At 34.4% G+C, this 22,076-nt stretch overlaps 1 protein-coding gene across 5 annotated transcripts in view; it reads right to left on the bottom strand.

Annotated features, from left to right (window-relative positions):
- Window positions 1-22,076, bottom strand: part of NRP1 (neuropilin 1) — a 151,433-nt gene that overhangs the window by 29,213 nt on the left and 100,144 nt on the right. For 4 of the 5 annotated variants that reach the window (XM_087917507.1, XM_087917508.1, XM_087917509.1 and 1 more), the window contains 6 exons: window positions 16,765-16,923; window positions 14,004-14,148; window positions 9,984-10,318; window positions 4,404-4,548; window positions 3,092-3,196; window positions 267-326 (listed from right to left, as the gene is read on the bottom strand). In XM_087917507.1, the coding sequence (XP_087773633.1) occupies window positions 267-326; window positions 3,092-3,196; window positions 4,404-4,548; window positions 9,984-10,318; window positions 14,004-14,148; window positions 16,765-16,923 (949 nt within the window). The remainder of the gene's footprint in view (window positions 1-266; window positions 327-3,091; window positions 3,197-4,403; window positions 4,549-9,983; window positions 10,319-14,003; window positions 14,149-16,764; window positions 16,924-22,076) is intronic. The other variant, XM_087917511.1, reaches the window with a different exon arrangement.

Here is a 22,076-nt window from a genome sequence, read left to right as displayed (position 1 = left end):
ACAATTCAGCTGCTGAATATTTTCATAGTATTGTCACAACTTGGCATACATCAACACAGATTCTTTATACTGTATACACATTTGGATGAAAGAAGGAAAGTGTTTAGTGAACGGAGCTTAGAATTCAAATGTTCCATTATCCTTCAAATATTTTGAAAGAAAAGCAAGTTGGAAGATCCTGCAATTCATTTAAATTGTTGTTGACATAACACACAATTCAGAAATGTAGTGTATTTTATCCAGAGACTATTATTTTTATAGCCTACCTGGCTGAACTGTAGTATCAGTTGGTACTGGTTTTTCTGTGATCGTAGCTGTGGTACTCCCTAGAAAAAAAAATATTGCACGCACACACACACACACACACACACACACACACACACACACAAAGTCAAAATCCATTCATTTATTGTCTTATTTGTAAATGTTCATGCAAATTGAATCATCGATGTTTATTTATTTTCAAGGACACTTTATTTGAAAAACACGCTATCTTGAATATAACACAACTTCCCCAAACTGAATTTAAAATTGTTAGTTAAATTCTATCATTGTTCTTCTACTGCACAACCTGCTAATAATGATCTAAGAGACCTAAGCAAGCTATATATTATATCCAGCTATATATTATTTTATTAATTATAATTGAATAATAACTCATCAGAATGAAAATGAAGTCACTTCATTTATTTGTAAATGAACAAATATTTTTAGGGACATCACTTTGATTAACAAACAAATCCTAACTAACAAACCAGATATAAAGCTCTATGAGATAAGAAAATTCCAAACAGCTTCATCCGCTAACCAAGGTGTAGCTTATATAAGAAACAAACACCATTTTAGCTGTCTGATTTTTGCAACTTCTTTTAATTTGCTAATACTTAGATTTGCCTTACAGACTTAGGAAGAAGTAGGAAGTAGGAAGAACAGACTACTACTGAGTTCCAGTTTAGAATAAATATTAATGAAAAGGAAAAAGTAGGATTCTCCCCCCACCTTTCTCTGCTCCAATTGTAATGTCTTTGCGAAATGGAATTTGGAAGAAAGCTACCCCGTTATAAATAAACTGGATTTCAGCCAAGATTGCATTAGCCTACTTAACAATCCAGCTAAGACAGTTAAATTACAAGTGATTAGAATACTTCTGTATTGTTTCAGGGGAGAAAAATGTATCTTTCTCTTTTCTTATTTATACATTGTGTTTTAAACAATAAACCCCAGGATTTTCATTAGAGCTTAAGTTGTACTGCAATAGGTTAACTTGTATTTTACAATTTAATACTAATCCATTGTTCTTGTTTTAATCAACTTCAGCAAAATAAAATGGCACAAAATTACCCACATATGCATACATTTTTTTTATGTTTGTCTTTTTATCTTCATTTTCATCTTTACCTGCTAAATAGTAGAATATTTCTGTAGTTTCTTAAGCTATTTATGTAAAACTTGTAATTTTTCACTTGATTTCCCTGTCAAAAACATCAGCCTTGGTCTTTGATACATTAATTTTCAGATAACATATTCCTCACTGCAATATACAATGAAGCTGTACTTTTCATACAGGCATTACATATTAACATTTATTGAGTTACACTATTATCATCTGTTCTTTTTATAGAGTCTTCAAAACATCTTTGAGTACAGTGGAAGGGTGTAGCCTAAAAAACTCATCCGTCTTTGTCTATGAGTACTTTGTCCTTTGTCCTTGTTTTTTTTTGTTGGACATGAACATTTTATCATTCATTTCATTTCTATTCTTGACAAATTATTATTTCTTATTCCATAATTAATTTTAAATCTAATCTCTCTGTTAGGCCTCCTTGGCTCAGCCTCTTCATTTAGTTCAGCATTATTTCCATACCGTAAATTTTTGCCACTTTTTCTCCACATCTTCATAAGTCCTTGCTCTTTGTCAACATTTTTGTAAATATCTTTTCTTCTCTACATACTTTGTATTTCTCTCATCATTTCTGCAGCAGTTATAAGCATTTCTCTCTTCATCCACAGCCTCTTTTACTACTGTATATTGTACCTTCAATGTCTAAATCCATATTTCATCCATTCATTGTTTTTAGATCTATGTTTATTCCATTAATTAATTAATTAATTAATTCATTCATTCATTCATTCATTCATTCAGTATAGCTGCCCACCTCAACCAAGTGACTCTGGGCAGCTCACAATTCTAAAACTGATTTATAGACTTATGTTTAAATCATGCATTTGAAACAAAGAATTTTTTCTAAACAGATATTTCTCACATAGTCACCATTTTAATTTATTCTTGGTCTCCAAATAGCCTGATTGTTTATTTTATCTTGTTCTTATTCATCTGTTCAAGTTGTCTAGCAGAATGGTTTTTTTCCCCTCAGAATGTTTCCCCCCCGCTCTCATTTTTAGATTATTGCATAATTCTCCCCCAAATCTATCATGAGTCTTCCTTTGTCAATATTCATTGGTATTTACCACAACCCAAAATGACACCAAGTAATATTTTCTAGCATACATTTTATTCCTTTCATTCATAACTAAACTTATAGCATCGCTTTCTTGCACTCTTTCTTGCACTCTCGCTTTCTTGCACTCTTCCCAATTTCACAGATAGGCCACAAATATTGAAATTAGCTATGTATCATGACTTTAGTTATACCTGTTTTATCTCTCTTTTCTGCTAGGTAATACTACTAGTCAGTTTGGGCATATTTGAGACATATCTTTCCTCACACTATTCTAAGAAAGCTAAAATATCTCATCTATAGACTACCTATAGGCAACATATACTTGTCCACATTCCTCAATTAAGAAGTATTTTCAATTTATTAATATACTCAGGTCACATAGCTAATCAAGCAGATTTAAATCAAATCATTAATGAAAGGAATTAAAAGGCAGGCATATTAAAGCACATAAATTTACAGATATATCACAGCAAGTATATTTAAGGTATGACTATTAAGTTCAACACCTTGTTGAAGATAATGCATGAATATGTCATAATTTTTCTACTAAGTAATAAAGATAAGAATGGCATTGTGAAAATGATTTGAATGAAAACAGAGTTGCAATGAAATGTGGATGGTTTCTGCACCTGTCAAATGGAAGTCATCACCTGTTCCACTGTAGCAGTTTGCTTGGTCGTCATCACACTCATCCACAGGACTGGTATCAGCTGTGGTTGGGACTGAAGTAGTTACTGAAAAAAACATCCCAGCTTGATTCAGTTAAGATAGATTCAAAGGCAGGGCTTTTTAATGTGTTAGAATGCATACACATTACCTGGAAATAGTGAGTACTAGTATTGGTTTGGAAAAGTATTAAAGTGAAAATACTAAGAATTATTTAAAAGAATAATTCTTTTGAATAAATTAAAAATAATAATTTAAAATTATTTAAAATAACTAAAATTATGCTTTTTATTAATATTCTTTTTTTAATCTCCCCAAATTTCAGCTTGGAGAATTCTTACCGTGCTTATAGGAGAGCAAATGATAGGAAATAGGAAGAGGAAGTTGGATAATTTCTTTTGTGGAATTAAATGCTAACAAATAGCAATACCAATAGCATTTAAACTTATATACTGATTCACAGTGCTTTACAGCCCTCTCAAAGTGATTTACAGTGTCAGCATATTGCCCCCAACAATCTGGGTTCTCATTGTTCAAATGCTTTTGTTCCTTATGGTCCCATACAAGGAAGAAAAGATTATGGTTTATTCTTGCTAATCCGATCTAGCCTGAAAGTAAGTCCTAGCTTGATTTTTACATATGCACCCAATATAAGCCCTACCCCAAAATAAGCCCTTATTAAGATCCCATCCACTCCAGAGTGCATGGCTAAACATTAAACTAGGGTAGGGATGATGGGGTGGAGCTGCCCTACTATTTACCTTAGGACAGTTGTAGCCAGGTGTCACACACCCCGACACCTGCCTTGCCAGCCCATTTCTTCTGCAGCCAGCAAGGCTTTCCTAAAGGACTTTATAGCTCGATCTGGAGCTCTGTTAAAAAGCTGCAGAGGTCTTCAGGAAAGCCTTGCCAGCTACAGAAGAAGTTCTGAAAGCGAAAAGGAGGCTGGGAGTGATGCACGCAATTTAATTTAATTTAAATATATAGGAAGTTGTAATTAAATGGATCAATCATATTGAAATGACCCCTCATTTATTAGTATTTTCATTTTTCATTTTGAAGAAGGAGGAAAAGGAGGAGAAGAAGGACTTTACATATACTGCCACATAGTTCGTTGAATTCTGCTAGCATCAAACAAAAAGTCTAATATGCTATTGAAGATAGGAAAAGCATGATAAAAATCACACTAAATATTAAAAGCTAATGGAGGATCAATAGACCAGTATTATAGGAAAGTAATTAATGAAACCAATTTATCAGGGATTGTGCAATTACCTTCAATTTCACAACCCAGCAGTTCCAATCTTAGTCCCAATCCAGCATGTGTGGCTCTTTCTGGATAAACACGGATGAATCTGGTTGTCAATGGGTCAAAAGTGCGAAGTTCAGGAGTATCATAGTTGGTATTGCCTTCAAAAATCTGTACAGCATACATACAAAATTGTGCTGCTTAACAATCACAAATAGGTTTATTTTTAGCCAGCTGGCGATTTCCTCCCCTTAACAACTGAATAGTAATCACAGTTCTGATTGTTCAAAGTGGCTCATTTATTTAGAAAATAAAAGAAAGAAAGGATAGTTGAAGATTCTCTAAGAAGTTTCATGTCTTGTTTTCCAGAAATCTATCCATCAGGACTAATAGGAGAGTCAAATGTTTTAATGGCATGTCTTTTTAATGAAACGTATATTTGGAATTTACATTGATATATTCAAGGAAGGATTTCTTCTCATATCACCATTTATGTAGTTACAAGGGAAAATTTCAAGAGAGAATTTTTATCCTGATGTTTATAGTTATATTGCAAGTATACAAATTAAACTTTAGAAACAATAGCTGCTGTAAGATAACAGATGTCTATAAAACTAAATCTAAGCAAGATAAACTACTTGTAATATAATACAGATACAGTATTTGTGAGATTGCTTGGAAAACCGGTCAACTATAGAAACATTTGATTTGGACTTCATTAGTTTTCATTGTATTAATGACACAAATCTCAACCAGAACATAATTATTCTGAAGCCCAGACTTTTTAATTTTAGATGTCAACCTGCCCCTGGAAGCATAGCTTTTTAAGGCCAATCATGTATAGATCCCTAACTTTTCCTACAATAGATGATAACGATATGTAATAAAGAATTTTGAACTAGCATAAAATATATTTTGTTTAAACTGTCACTGAAAAGATGAGAATAAAACTGCTACATTATTCAAATGATTTTTGTGAAAATGCCATAACATGGAAATCAACCATATTCATCTTGATTCATACTTCTGACCTCTTACTAGCTTTGTTACAACTCAAGCTTGATTTAGTTTTCATGTTAGCTCTATGGAAACCATTGAGAAATGCTTCCAAAGGAAAGCTGCTTTGTGGCAAGGATATTGGCAGAAACACTTCAGCTAAATGTAGAATGTTTTTAACAGTAGCCAAAGTATAGAGAATCTTCACCCAATATATCTAATTTACATGCTAAATTACACATTTAAGTTATAATTCTGTTCTCTTCCTTAACTAGTTTCTTCACCACAGATAGTCCTCAACTTATTAGCAGACATTTTATGACCACTCGAAGTTATGTCAGCCACAGAATGGGTGCTTTACACCTCATAAAATGCTCCCTTGTTGGCATAAATAGATATGCTGGTCCCTCTATGGTCACATAATTGCATGTTGGGTGGATCAGTTGATCATGGTTTGCAATGAATTTTGCAGAGGTTTTTGCTGCAAAAAACACCCATTCAAATGAATGGCTTCACTTAACAACTGTAGCTCTGGCTTAATATCTGCTGCGTTCACTTAATGACTTCTTGCAAAACAGACTGGGAAGTTACTTCTGGCCACATAAGGACTTCAAGTTATGATTATAAAGTCTTCTGATCATTAAGCCAAGAACTTCCCTTAGTGAGTTAGTTAAGCACATGAAGTTTTCTTTAGAGGAAAAAGCTTTCTTGCGAATCAGAATGATGCCTAAATTGAATTGGCCAATTACTTGTGCTTCAAAAGAATGTCTCAGAAGTTGAAAGATTTCTTGCCCTTTTAAAATTTCATTTGCACAAATATTTAGGTCAATCTTATTCATATGTAGCAATGCATTTTGGCTTTTGATTTATAGCCTGGATTTAGATTATTCGTTATCTAGAAATTCCTTAGTATGATTTCATCATCTGTCTATTCCTTGTCTATTTTCCTTTCTGTGAATGTGAGAACACATTCATTAATGATTTTATCCATTCATTAAACTTCTTTCGAGTTCATGGGTGCCAAAATATGTTTGAATTCATATATCCCTTCAGCATTCTATGCCTGCTGTTTATTTATAGGTAGAAACCCATATACTTTATAACAGCACATGATTAGATGTTCTGTTTATAAACTCTATACATATTTATCCAAAAATAAATGTGCTGAACAGTATGGATCTCCTACTCAAATCTAAAAAAAGAGAAGTGATTGGTATAGTGAGAATATTTGGAAAATACATCTAAAGGAAGAGTTTACTGAGGGTACAACTATTTATATATAAAAAGTCATCATCATTAACAGTAAAATTCAAATTTCAACTATCATAAAAGTTTCATGAGAAAAGTGTGCTATAGTGATGAAGACTTTGGACAAAGGCTAGCGAGATACAAGTTTACTTCATTCGTAGAAATTTACTAGATGGAGGCCTTTAAAGTAGACCAGACTAGGCAGTCAAAGTCATTCAAGGTAATACTACTTTTACCTAAGATTACAGAAACAGAATCTTGCAACCCTGAATATATTTTCCCACTCCTTTATCTTCATAAGAATTAGGAAGGGTTTTGTCTGAGGTACTTTTTCAGATTACAATTCTGGCCCAGATTCAGATTTCTTTTATTTGGCCATTGTCTTGGTAGTGGCTCTTCTTCTTATTCTTTCTGCCCATTACACTGGATGACTTTGAACCAGTCATCCCAACCTACCCTAAAGTTGATATTGATGAAGAAAAATAATGAGTTCTCTGTATGTTACTTTGAGTACCTAACAAAAGTAGTGATATGAATAAACCCCACCCAGTTGATCCTAAATAAATATATTAAGTATCATAGGAACTGTGAAGACTAATCACTATTTTTATTATAGGAGTAAAACAAATCATTGGGTCTCTATTGATGAAATGTTTACTTAGGAATTAAAAAAAACATTTTTTTTTCAATTCAGAGATGTCTTTCATTCACCATTTGGCCATAGACATTAAAATGCAGAAGGATGTCTCCAATGGTAAGAAATATAATTAAGCAGGAGAAAGGACAGAAGCAGAAGATTAGGATTTAGTATTCTTTGAAGCATTTTGGATAAGTCCGTCTCCTTTTGAAATTTAACAGTGTTTGCTATTTGGATGGTAGAAGCTACTCTAGAGAAAGTAGAGTACATTCTACTCTGGAATGTATCAAAGTCATAATTATACATAAATTATTGCTCTCATTGTGTGCTTCTGTGAAATGATAGAAAGCAACTGTGTGTGCTCTTACTGCTATGTGTCTTTGTACCAGATCAGGGCTAGAAACAAAGAATTCATACTGTTAGTATGGCTTCATCCTTCCAGATGGTAATTAAAATCCACCCCAATTCTCAGAATAGTGTTCTAGCTCAGATTTCTTTAATTTGGCTTTTGCCTTGGTAGTAGGTGTTTCCTTTGTCTTCAAGATTATTTCTTCTGGAAGGATGACTTTGGACCAGGCAGCCTAACTTAACCCACAGGTGGACAGTTGTGAAGAAAAATAAGAGGAAGGAGTTCTCTGTCTGTTACCTTGACTTCCTAACAAAAGGAGTGATATGAATAAAAACAAATACATAAATTCTATAAAAGAAAAGGCTATTTATAATATAGGGACCCATTCTTGTTACTATGGAATCCACCTTTAATTATTATTTAGGTAATAAAATATAATAATGAATACTGTTTGGTTTGTCTGACAATGGTTTTGAATATGTTGTATCAAAAAAGGAGCAAAATCATTCAATCAATATAGCAGTTTAACTGATTATTGCAGCAATATGAATAGGTAAAAATCTATCATATGGTGCTTTCCATCTAAGAATGTATTCAGTAAAATCTGTTTCAAGAAAGTTATTTGTTTTTAATTTATTCTTTTAATCAGTGTAGTCAGCATACATATAGCTAAGCATAATTAATATTTAAAAAAAGCCTGAATCCTATTTTAAATTCTCCTAGCTTTCTAATATCTCAGGATTTCATCCAATTTCCCCACAGACAGAACAATTTTAAATATTCAGAATATTTGCTAGGATTATGCATGTTATAAAACTTTTTAAAAAGTAGATTTTAAGACACTCAATTGACATAATATGTCTGCCAGCATTCATTTTGACAGGATTGCTAGTTCTGACAGTAAGAACAAATGCTCAGAATTTAATACCAGAAGACTAAGTAGCCCAAGGTATGTCACAGTAAAAACATGTAATGCTACCGGTATTTATTTTCTGCTTCATTTACAAAGCTATATCAGGGCAATATGCATTTCTAATAAAAAACAAAGTTAGATTCCATTAATGGAATTACTTATTTTTTTACATTTTATCATGAGCCCTTTATTTTCAGATTCAAGGCCATTTGAAAATAGATTCATGGTTGCCCTTCTTCTATAGAAGTTAAGAAGTGGATACAATTTCTGGACAGGCTGAAGTTCTAGCACACTGCTTTATATTGTGCCTAATACAAGTGATAGTTCATCGTGGTTTTTTAAAAAGCTCCATATGAGAACAAAGAGATGAAACATGAGATATTTTGCATGTACAGATAGAACAGATAATCCTGAATTTACAACAACAATTGGGAGCAGAATTTCAATTGCTATGCATTGTGGCCATTGAGTTATCAATGATCAATTTTACAAACATTTTTACCATAGTTAAGTGAATTACACAGGCACTAAATGAATCTGGCTTGCTTATCAGAAGTCAACAAGGAAGGTAGCAAATTGCAATCATGTAACCACAAAATGCTACAACCATTGTAAATTAGAGCTGGTTGCCAGTACTAAATACTACCTATAGCCTACCACTGAGCTATACATTTCACATTTACAAAAAACATGATAGTTAATCAGTATGAGAGAGGATTAATACTTAGACGGGAGACCATCAAATGGTCTTAGTCAGCAGTGGGATCCTACCTGTTCCACTACTGGTTTGGTGATTGCACATGTGTGCTTGAGCATCTAACGCATGCACACCTAATGTACAGACTGTGGCTTTCCCCACACCAGCTGAGGCCTAAATCAGCTGACAGGATAAAGAAGAGAAAAATGCAGGGGTGGGACGGAGGGCCTATCCTATGCTTTTCTCTTCTTTCTCCTCTCAGCTGATGTCGGAGGCTTTTCTTACTACCAGTTCATCTGAACCGGTCTGAACTGGTAACATACCATGACTGGTCTTAATGCTATAGACTACACTACAAGTATAAAAACAATAGCAAAATTGTTCAAAATGGCAGTGGCTAACCATATCCACAATATGACTAAGAAAATATTAAGACACATCCTTGTAATTGCCAAAAATTAAGCTTGATTCAATAGAGCCTTTATCTTTCTGTAAGTTAAGATAAAACCATTTGAATTAACCATTTTTCTGATTAGCTTAAAAGCAGGGCAACAGCTAGGTTGCTTTAGTTCATGGATAGAAGTTTTCTAGTTATAAACTATCTTATCTTATCACGATTTTCTACATTAACTGAAGCAGCTCTGTAGCATTTTAGTGTGCTACTTTATTTGGAGATACCAAAAAATGAGCCTTTTGTATCCAGATCAAAAATCCTGGAGATAAATAGCACTTACTGTGTTCTTCACCATGATGATTACAAATTTACCTTGGCTTTCTTTTTGCTGGCATCCATAATCCATTTCCAGTCTGATCCATTGTAGCTATATTCAATTTTAAATTTTCTCATGAAGACCTTGTTTTCTCTGTGTTTACCTCCTTGGACAATTATGCCCTGGACTCTCTTTTCTTCACCAAGGTCTATCTGAAGCCATTCTTTTGTATACGTATGACCAACCGGGGGTGGCAGTGCCCATCCTATACGGCTTGTTATAAGACGGACATTTTCTGGAAGCCAATTCCGATCCAATTCATTTGATGCTGTAATCTGAGAGTCAGTGATGAGTCCAGACACCATACCCAGCATGCCAGAGCAAGGATAATCTAAACCAAAGCAAAGGAAAGTAAATAAATGGTTCATATATACATCCCTACAATATCCATATGCATAGTACTTCTGAATAGTTTGATTGCTCATATGTTAACTATTTTTTATCATTCTTTTTATCAACTTGCTACCATCATCTGCAGAAAAAGTGTATTATGAGCCTTGGTGGCACAATGGTTAGAAAGCAGTACTGCAGCTACTTCCGCTGCCTGCTAGCTGCCTGCAATTTGGTAGTTCCAATCTCACCAGGCTCAAGGTTGACTCAGGCTTCTATCCTTCAGAGGTTTGTAAAATGAGGACTCAGGCTGATTCAGCAAACCGAATCAGAGAAGGTTGTAAATCACTATGAAGCAGTATATAAGTCTAAGAGCTATTGCTATTGTTATTATTGAGTGAATTAAAACAGAATAGCCAATAAGACACATTTTGAGAATCTTGTGTAACAGATCTGTAGATTGACTCATTAGGCTTGGCCAACTCTTTTCTTGACTGATGAGTCAAAACATTCTTCTGCAAATTTTAATCATTCTCATTCAATTTTATTGAAAAAAAAGGGGGGGAATGTTGCCCTGAGACCCCAAATTCCAACTTTGAAAGCACTTCATTTAAAAAGGAACATATTATTTTCTGTTTATTTTCATTTTGTCTGCATAGAAACTCAGAACATGGAAGTACCATGGCTTATCTATACCAGAAAAAGACCTATACCCTTGATAAGGAATCCTAAAAACAGACCCTACAGAGAAACTATAGCTAGATACACAGGATATGGTTTGGAAAGCATATAGAAACTTGTTGTAATAAACCTGTTGCTAGAACAAAGAAGGCAACGTATTATTAAGCTTGGGCTGGGGCACAGCGGTGGGGGTATGTGTCCAGATGAAACTCTGGAGATAATTATTTGCAAGCTAAAAACTAGTTCATGCTAAGGAAAACTTGGCAAACACGTATAGTTGCATGCACAATCTAGAAAATGAGGAAGAAATTTATAACCAATGTTTGAACTTCTGCTTTGATTCTCTTTTGGCTAGGGGTATAAAAATAGAATGCAATCTTTACTTAAAGCTCCTCTTACTTTTTTGCTTTTGTTATTGATAAATTCAACAGAAGAAGCCCTGATCATAAATAAAGTGATACATTTCCACTTTCCTCGACTATGCACGTTTGATTGACCTTCACTCCAGATAAACAAACCAGAGATTTGTGTTTGGCCATAAGTAAGGTACAGATCATAACCCAAGAGGGTTACATAGTAATGGAATGGTGTGTTGAAGGAACAATAGCCAACAGCAATAAAATATTTGGCCAATTTACAATGATGACGTTGATTCAAAAGTAAGTTGATTCACCAGGACAAATTCAAAAGTAATTCCAAAGCACTCTGAAAAGACCAGAAATAGGTGGAGGAAGAGGAAACCCTTCCAAATCAGAAGTTTCTTTAATTGGTAGAATATTTTCAGGAAATTGGAAGGTAGAACTTCTTAGTATTAATGAAGATATTTGAGATTGATGTTTTTTTTTCTTTCTTGAGTATTTTTGCTGCTAACTGCATTGTGTTAAATTTTTGATTACATTGTTTGATAAAAATAGATTATGTCATTTGTACCATATTCCTCAATCTATCCATTCACCTCTTCCTGTTAGTTTCCTTCCTAATCAAAGCTGTTTCTTTCTGGAAAGACAGAAACACTGGAAAATATGCTTGCAACAGTTTTGAAATATGCAATTAATCTGATTAATGAAATAGTTTAGATTAATGGATTTTATTTTAGTTAGAAAGATAAAATTAACCTGCTAGTAAATTTTTCTTTTAATTAATCTATGTGCTTGTTCCTTGCTTCTAAAACACCCTCTTTATCTGAATAATGTAACGTGAACACACATATCATTATAACAGATGATATGACAAGTAAAAACGTACATTTCTGCATTCACTCAGACATAAAGGGGTGTATAGCATCCATATGTAACAAAATCTTTATTTCTTGCTGTCCATATAACTGAATGGGAAGATCTTACAAGAAGAAGTATTCTAGATTATAGGTAGACTAGCAGAAACATTTTAATCATTTTCATTAATCTTCTGTATGCATTATCTTCAAAGCCTTGGATTTATTTGATTTGAAAAGAAATTAGTAACTAAATTATTTATTCTATTCTTATGTAAGATAGGATAAATGATTGATTCTATCTAATGTTAACTTTTTTGTTATAGAAATGGATAAACATTGAGATGTAGTGGCCTCTGAATTATTCATTTGTATGGATGTGGTTATTATTTACATGATTTCATTTACATGGTTTCTTAATTCACAAAGTTAGCATTTGGTTTCATGGACTTTTGTGTATTGCAAGTACTCTGCATGTTTCTGCATGTTTAGTCTGTACAAATTCAGAAAAATCCTAGACGGCAACAGAATCAACTTTTTTGAGTAGGTGTTTACTCCATCTAGTGGCTGCTCACTGGAAATAGCAAAGGACTGGCCGGTGGTGCCTCTGCTAGCGAAAATGGGGCACCAAGGAGGTGGGTGTTTTGGCCGACAGCAGAGGTGGTATTCAGGAGGTTCTAACCAGTTAGGAGAACTGGTAGCGGAAATTTTGAGTAGTTTGGAGAACCAGCAAATACCACCTCTGACTGGAGATTTTACAGTATCTTCCCCCTGCCATGCCCACTAAGCCACGCCCACAGAACCTGTAGTAAAAATTTTTGAATCCCATCACTGGCTGGCAGGGTACTGCAGGAGGCCGCCCAGGTGAAAAATGGGGCATGTGGGGGTTGCTTGCGGTCCACCACACCTCATTTTGGCCAGCAGGGTGCTGCAGGAGGCCATCCAGGCTGAAAACAGGGCATGCAGGGGCTGCCCGCAGACACTGAGGTCCCATTTTGGCTGGCAGGATGCTGCAGGAGGGTGTCTATCCCATCTTTTCCTCCCCCCCTTGCCACTGGCCTGTGGAGGATAACTACAATGCTGATCCAGCCCTCCAAGAAATCCAGTTTGACACCCCTGACCTAAACCTTATAAAACATCTTATGAAAACATACACATTATATGTGTAATTATTTTTTAAAACATTTTCCTAGTGCTAACATTAACATTTTAATGTGGTTGGAACTCAAAAGACAACTACTGATTTGTACATATGAAAAACAGAAAATCTCAATAATTTTCTGTTTTTTTAAGATAACTAAGAATTATTTACCTGGAAATATAAAATGGTATCACTGACAACCGTCCAGCTGGTAAATCCAGAAAAAAGAACTCCTGAGTCATTATCTTACCAAGAGTATAAACTTTACTGAATAGACCATATTGGCACAAAAGAAGCGAAACCAACTCTGAACTTCCCACAAAAAAATAAGCATAGTTAATCCTCACTTTTTCCACAGGCCAAACACAGTCCGTTATTTCCACTAATAACTTCTATTCAGTTTGTTATGGAAACCAGCTGCCCACACTGGGACATCTATTTGGAATGTCCTTGGGGGGGGGAGCAACATCTCACGGGAACCAATTACATTTGAATGTCATTCTCCCCATTCTTGCATTCCATTCCACCCCTTCCCTTTTCTTTGTCAAGCTGCGAGTTAAGAGGAATATAGATAAAAGTGCGATTCAGTCTTGATAACCAATCTTTTTTTAAAAAAATAAATAAATAAGGTAAACTCTTCATAGTTCTTACCAGTAATTTTACAGCCATAGATTTCAAATCTCAGTGATATTCCAGTTTCCCAGTTTACAGGCTTGATTCGAATAAAACGTGTCAGAACTGGCTTAGGAAAAGATCTATAAACAACCTCAGTTGGATTGGTGTTCCCCATGAATAGCTATAGAAAGAGAAAAAATTTAAGAGATTCCTTAAAAATATCTGAACTGTGTTTGTTTACTCACATAAATATACAAGTCATAATGCAAAAAGAAATTATTTTTATTGATAACATTGATAGTAATAATTATAAATCCAAAAAAGATCAGATTCCCACAGAAGAAAAGGATAATCCAGAGTAAATATAGGATACTGAATTCCTGCAGTTCCATATGGTAACTTTTAACTGACAATTTTTACTAATATTTAATAAAATATTAGACAATATTGAACTATAGAATAAAACACAGTTGGATTAAGATTTCTACTGCTAAGGACACAAATTTTGACTCATTGAAGATGAGGGTATCTTGTTTTGACTCATTGAAGGTGAGACTACCTTGTTTTCTTAATAATTCCAATACAAAGTTTTCTTATGATACTTCCAATATTAAGAATAATCTAAGTATTCTATTTTTCTGTTTCAATACTTAATTTTTTTTCTAAACAATAAAGAAAGGCATTCAAAGACTGATAATATCTACTCTGCTCTGATAAGAAAGATGTATTATAATAGGATGTATATTTAGGATGCAAAAATCCAGAAGATTATTAGATGGAAGCAAAGGTATATTTTAATGTTTTAATGTTCAGTTTTATAACTTTGGTATGACTTTATTTTTTTGTTTAGATTTTGATTGGGAGTTGCCCAGAGTTGGTTAGAAAATGGATCACTATATAAATGTTTTAAACAAACAAACAAACAAATTTAGGAATTTTTTTGCTCTTGTCTGGCTTTTTACAACCCAGACATGAAAACGTCTATAACAAAGTCAAATTCTCCATTGACTAAGTTCAAGGAAGGTGACTAATTTCCTTTTCCATTAGACAATGCAAAGTCTCAATTTCCTGATGTTAGGCATTTTTCCGTTGTTGGACAGAAATTTCTTAAATCTTTCCCCAACTTTCCTGCTTTGTATTTTCTTAGAGCAGAATATAGTAAAGGAAGTTGACCATGTCATTTAAACCTATGCATGTAAGTAGCTAAAGTACAATAAATTGAGTAATTATTTTAGCTGCTACTTATCCATTATAAATGGGTTTTAATTGTTCAATTGTTTATACTTTCTTGGGAGTGGACAGCTAGAAATATCAATGTCTCCATTTTGGGACAATTAAAACATTATTGTCTCCCTTCCCTCGTAATAGTCTTGCTAAAATTACTCTTTCTGTTTTTTTTTTTAATGGGAAGGAAGTAGTAATGGAAGATCAGCAGGAATCTCTTGCAAACATTAACTCTATTTAGTACCAACCATCTGTTTAACTTATTAATATTAATTGCACAGGAAAGTTAGGCCAAGGCCTGTGGTAAAGTTTGGCTGTCTTTCAGACAAACAGGATGAAACAGTCAAGTGGTTATCTGTTATCCATGATAAAGGAAGTGCAGCAGAAATACAAAGATTGGTTTGTGTAAGACTTTTAAGGTATTTCCAAATTAAATAAGACATTTCTGGGGAAAATGTACGAATTTTTGACTGACCAATTTTGCAAAATATTATGGAACCTAGGGCAAACTGAGGACAATATATCCCTCTGATGTAACATTTCAACGCAGCATTTCTTTGTCTTCAGTTTTTAAAAGATTGCTAGTTGTTGACAAAATAGAAAACAAGCAAGCACCAATGCATAACTTCCAATATACATGACACTAATTTGGTGAAAATGAGGACTTTGAGTTGATACCATTCTGTAGACTTCTTCAATATTTTCATATTGACGAGTCATAATTAACTGGGAAATACGTGAGTCTTTTATTCATGCGTACCCAGACATTTACTGGGTATGATATATATTATATTGCATAGATTTTTAAAAACCATCTGCAGTCTAACAGAAGTGAGAAACAAATCTGCGAATTTCAAAAAAACCCTCCTAAAATTTAATAAAATTAGACATAATCCAGACAAGGATGTTTAGCTGGGGAAAGCATTTAAATATAAACAATTACAATTAATGGGTTTAAAAATGTTTCATTTTGGTGAATTTTAATCTTGCTTTCCATGCTCCAGCAATGAAGCATTTTATTATAGAATTACTCTGTCATTCTTATGCCTATAAGTTACTAATAAATGATACAGCCATAGCAAGAAAAAAACATAAATGTTTGGGCTATTTTATTTTCTCATTACTTTTGACTGATTAGTAAAATGACCAATAGGGATAAGTATAATTGATCCTCAAGTACCCAGTATTTTGTTTAAAATAATGGTAGCCATGGCAGTGTGGTGGCTTAAGGGCAGTGTTGTGACTCAAAACCTGAGCGCCACATGATGGGATGATCACCTGTTCTCGCCCCAGCTCCTGAATAGTTCAAAAGCGTACAAACGCAAGTAAGCAAATAGATACTCCTTTGGTGGGAAGCAGTCCATGATGTCATTCTGGCCACATGACCATGGAAATGTTTTTGGACAGCACTAGCTTAATGGCCTTAAAACAATGATGTGCATCATCATATGCAATCGGCAGCGACCAGTGGAGTAAAATCCGCAGGGACTCCTTTTACTGATAAATGTAATTAAATATAGAACTTTATAAATCCATAAGTAGTCAAGAACATCATACAGATAAAAACTATTACCAAAGGTTTATTGTTCCCATCTTTAATGGATATCCAATCTTCTCCATTGGAGCTGATATCTACTCGGTATGTTTTCAGAAAATACATTTTTTTAGTTTCTTTGGAGATGGCTCCCTGAGTCCCAATGGCAGATACAAAGCGGAGAACACCTACATCTACCTGTGGGAAGGAAAGAGGAGAGATAGGGATAGAATGGAACAAATTACATGTAATCTATATTCTAATGTCTCATATGATAAACAAGTAACACATGTGATAAGATAATCCTGATGTTGCTAGTGGTTCTCCTGTTGATTCAATTATGACAGGGGTGTCAAACTCGTGGCATCATGTTGCTGTCACGTGACATATTATGACTTCCCCCCCTTCACTAAACTGGGGGTGCACTGTCCAGTGCATGATGTATCCGGCCTGAGGGCTGTGAGTTTGACACCCCTGAACTATGACATCTGCTTCAGGATCTTGGTCTGATAATAATATTGTGGCATAATGTAGTCTATCTACATCTTCCAACAATAAAAATATATCTCCTCAATATATAAATGTAAGCAATTGCTAAGCTGTACCACATCCTGAATGAGAAGAATGGTGGACAATGTGTATATGGTCTGAACAGCCAGAAATGTCCAGTAGTCCATTTGAGCAACATTTCAGCAGGCTGATAAGATATTGTTGCTAAGAAATTTCCAATTTTGTATTTATGAGAATTTAATTTGCTTACATGCATAGGTTTTTTATTCACCTATATCTCGATTTCTTTCTCTATCTCTAACGGTATCTATACCTCTATCTCTATCTATCTATCTATCTATCTATCTATCTATCTATCTATCTTTATCTATTGCATATTTCAGTATGTTGTTGTTGCAACTGGGAGATTTCAAAACATATATATTTTGCTAATTTACAATCTGCCATATTAAATAATCATTTAGGAAGAAAAAAACACAAATCAAAATAAAATATCCCTTTCCCCCAAAAACAACCCTTTCCATTATCGCAAACCCAAATCCTTTTATCAAACTGGTTAAAATGGCATAAGACTCCACTACTGACCTACCTACTGACAACTAAATGTTCAAAGTAGAATGATAATGTAAAATAAAATAATTTCTTATCTTACAAATATGACATCTATGGGCTTATAATTTGTTCATGGTGAAATTCTCTAGGAGATTATTCTCCAAACATTACCCAGACATTAGAAGGGTGCTTTGAAACTGCTTGTCTTAAATATCCACCACACGTCAACCTTTTTAATTATTTTGAGGCATGCCGGATGCAGATTGCATGTCTCTAGTGTCCGTCAAGCATCCTTTTTCCTGGAAGCATGTCATACATCCAAAAGCAAAGAGAGTGGGTGGATGGATGGGTTAAATCAACATAATCTCTTAGGGAAAATTTGAAGGAAGTCCTGTTGAAGATAGACAGGCTGCTATTTAGATTTGCCTAGATAATATACAATCACTAGGAAACTTAAGAATCTTGAGGCACAAAAATTAAAGACCAAAGCTTTTGGGATAAGAGAGAGAAACATCGTTCCTAATTCTGATTTTAAAAAGTGATCTACTTGTCTAAAGTTTTGGAAATGCTGAACACTGTAAATATATTTCTGGAGAACAACAAAAAATGAGACAGTGATCTATAGTTCTTTTCATCATCTGTTGTTTTAATCGTTATTTAATTGACAGATATACAGCTAGTCCTTGTTTACTGTCTAGCGTTGATTGTGCCTCATTTAATGATTGTTCAAAGTTAGGACAGTGATGAAAAAAATCATTACGATCAATTCTTGCATTTATGACCTTCACAGGTCTGTAAAACAAAGAAAAGTATAATAAGCAAGTTGTTGTTTCACTTAATGGCTGCTTCACTTAAAAACCAAGTTGCTTGTCCCAGCGAAGCTTACTAAACAAGAATTTAACTGTAATCAAAATCCCATCCTTTTCTCGTTCAGTCCCCATATGATGAAAAAACACAGCATTCACACATTCTTTTTACAAGGCATAAAGGTGGCAGGTTACTCTGAGCACTCTACTGATAGAAAAGAGGTTCTCATCTCTATTTCCTTTTTTTTGACTACAGGTATGTAATCAAGAGCAGGATGCTTTTTATTCAAATATTTTGAGCATGATGGAAAAGAAAACTGTGCTAGTCTGAAAAAAAAAATCAGATGGTCTATGGTAGAAAGTTAGCGATATTGTCCAGATCAACTTGAACTGATGTGTCCCCCAGATACTATAGTGTTGATTAGGGATTTGCATCATGCCTAGTTAAATATACAGTTTCACCCTGAAACTAATTGGACTTATAGAATGAAGAAATGTGTCAAACAAACAATTATATTTAAAAAAAAATCCTTTAAGTTTGACATAGTGAGTCTCTCAAGATCTTACTTTGAAGTGAGTTAAAATGTTTGTAGGTGGGATTTTCATGTGAGTATTTTTTTTTTAAATAACTCTTATTTTCTTTTTCTCCTTTCTCTTAAATAACCTGTAAGTACTATATTGTGAATGAAATCAGGCAAATGGCCATAATAAGAGTTCTACAAATTAAAACCCACTTTCTGTGAAAGGAAGAGGAAAACAGCTCTTAAAATGGAGTCCAATTGTTCAATGATTTAATTTCATTGATTCTCAGTAATTAAATTATGTATTTGCTTTACTGAAGCAGCTGATTCTCAAAGCCACAATAAAAAAGGACAAAATGCTACCTTGGATAGTTCATGCTGAATCCATTTGTATTCCTCAACTGAGGACAAAAAAAATAAAAATAAAAAGAGGAAAGCAACATCTAAGTCAACAAGATTAAATAAAATCTTGGATAATGTAAAAGCTCTTGATGTTTGAAAAGCTAAAAAAGTAAAGCAAATTCAGTGGAGAAGGTGACCAGAACTGGGGTGCAGCATTTTTTTTAAAAAAAGTCATCTTTAATCTATTTAGTCTATTATTACAAATATTTATTTTATTTACTTATTTATTTTGATTTGTCAAACGCTTACAAGATAATAGGTATAAGTATATACATAGTTATGAATACATGAAATGGGTACATATAAGAAAAATAAAAGAAACAATAGGACAGGGATGGTAGGCACGTTGGTGCGCTTATGCACGCCCCCTACAGACCTCTTAGGAAAGGGGTGAGGTCAATAGAAGACAGTCTAAGGTTAAAGTTTTGGGGGTTTGGGGAAGAAGCCACAGAGTCAGGTAGAGTATTCCAGACATTGACTGTTGCTGAAGTCATATTTCCTGCAATCAAGTTTGGTGCGGTTAACCTTGAGTTTGTATCTATTGTGTGCTCTTGTGTTGTTATGGTTGAAGCTGAAGTATTCATTGACAGGTAAGTCATTGCAATGTATGATTTTATATACCATACTTAGATCAGACTGAAGACGGCATAATTCAAGGTTTTCTAGGTCTAGAATTTCAAGTCTGGTGGCATAAGGTATTCTACAATGAGTAGAGGAGTGGAGAACTCTTCTTGTGAAATATTTTGGATTTTCTCAACTAATGTGCTAATATCAGATATGTAATGTGTGTTCCAGACTGATGAGCTGTATTTGAGTATTGGTCTCGTAAATGTTTTGTATGCTCTAGTTAGTAGTGTGATATTACCAGAGAAAAAGCTATGTAGGATTAGGTTAACAACTTTTTGGCTATGTAGTTACAGTGGGCTCTAGCACTTAGATCATTAGAGTTGAATATTCCAAGGTCCTTTACAGAGCTTGGATCATCAACAAGGTCTTGACTATTCAGCTTGTATTTTATTTTCTGATTTTTTTGCCAATATGTAAGACAGACCATTTATTTGTTGAGATTTGAAGTTGCCATTTGTTTAACCATTCTGACACATAGTCAAGATCTTTTTGAAGGGTAGCAGTATTGTCTGTAGTATTGAACAGCTTTACATCATCAGCAAAGAGAACGCAGTTGCTCTTAATATGATCACAGAGGTCATTTATATAGAGTATGACGAGAGTTGGTCCTAGAACACTGCCTTGGGGGACACCACTGTTGACAGGTACAGAATTTGATAGGACACTCCCAATTTTGACCATTTGTTGTCTGTTTGACAGGAATACTTCTATCCAGTTATGCAGTTGTCCAGAGATACCATAAGATTTTAGTTTTAGGAGTAGTTTGTCGTGTACCACTGAATCAAAGGCTTTACAGAAGTCTATGTAGATTGAGTCTATTGTTTTGTCCTGATCGAGTTGTGTAGTCCATATGTTTTTGTTGTGTAAGAGTTGCAGATTACAGGATAGTTTTTTTTCTGAAACCAAATTGTTTATTAGAGAGTAGGTTGTTTGTTTCTAAGTTGAGGATAATGGATTGGTTAATAATTGATTCCATGACTTTGCAGGTGATGCAGCATAAGGAGATTGGTCTGTAATTTTCAACTAGGCTGGGGTCTCCCTTTTGAAGATGGGAATGACCGTGGCTTGTAACCATAGGTTAGGCAAGAAGCAGGTCCTGAAAGATTTTTCAAAGATTATGCTTAGAGGTTCAGCTATGGCAGTGGATATCTTTTTTAAGAAGTAGGCACAAATTCTCTCTGGTCCAATAGATAGAGATGGTTTTAGATTGCATAGTGCTTTTTCATCATTATCTTCTGTAACATTGATATGTATTAGATCATTGTAGTTTTCTGTGGTTTGGCTAGGAAATACTGGGCATGATCCATTGCTGTTTACAAATACTGAGCCAAAGAATGCGTTAAAGATTTTGGCTTTCATGGTGTCGTCATTGCAGTCTTTACCATTAGGTCCTATCAGGGGTGGGATGGATCTTGAGTCTTTTAGTTTGTTGTTTATAAAATTGTTAAAAGTGCAGGTGGAATTGGTGCGTAGAAGGTTTTCCTCTTGTTTAATGTGAGAATTGGTGCATTCAGTCTTTATCTGGTGGCATAAATTTTTGTTTTGGCTTTTGAAGTTGGCAATGTGACCAGATTTGTTTTTCTGCCAGAGTGATCTCTTTTTGGATTGACATTTCCTTATTGTTATGGGTAATCTGTTTTTTTCTTTTTTGGTGGTTAAGCAAATCAAGTTTTCTCATTGACATTCTTGTCAGAAGATCACAAAAAGTGATCCCAAGTCCTCTAGACGCTGCAGCCATCATAAATATGCCTCAGATGCCAAGCATTGATCATATGAGTAGGGCAGTGATGGTGAACCTTTTTGTTGTGGTGTGCCGAAAGTGTGCGTGTGTGCTGGCACCCACAATGCAAGGCGTCCTGCCTTCCTGTGCATGCGTATGCATCACCCCCTCCCCCTTACCTGCACTGTGCATGCATGTGCCTCCCAGGTCATT

This window comes from Pseudonaja textilis, chromosome Z, assembly GCF_049901715.1.
Source record: "Pseudonaja textilis isolate UNSWEBS1 chromosome Z, rPseTex1.2, whole genome shotgun sequence".
Classification (NCBI taxonomy): Eukaryota; Metazoa; Chordata; class Lepidosauria; order Squamata; family Elapidae; genus Pseudonaja; species Pseudonaja textilis.
Note: the sequence above shows the minus strand (reverse complement) of the source record. Positions and strands in the feature narration are given on the sequence as shown.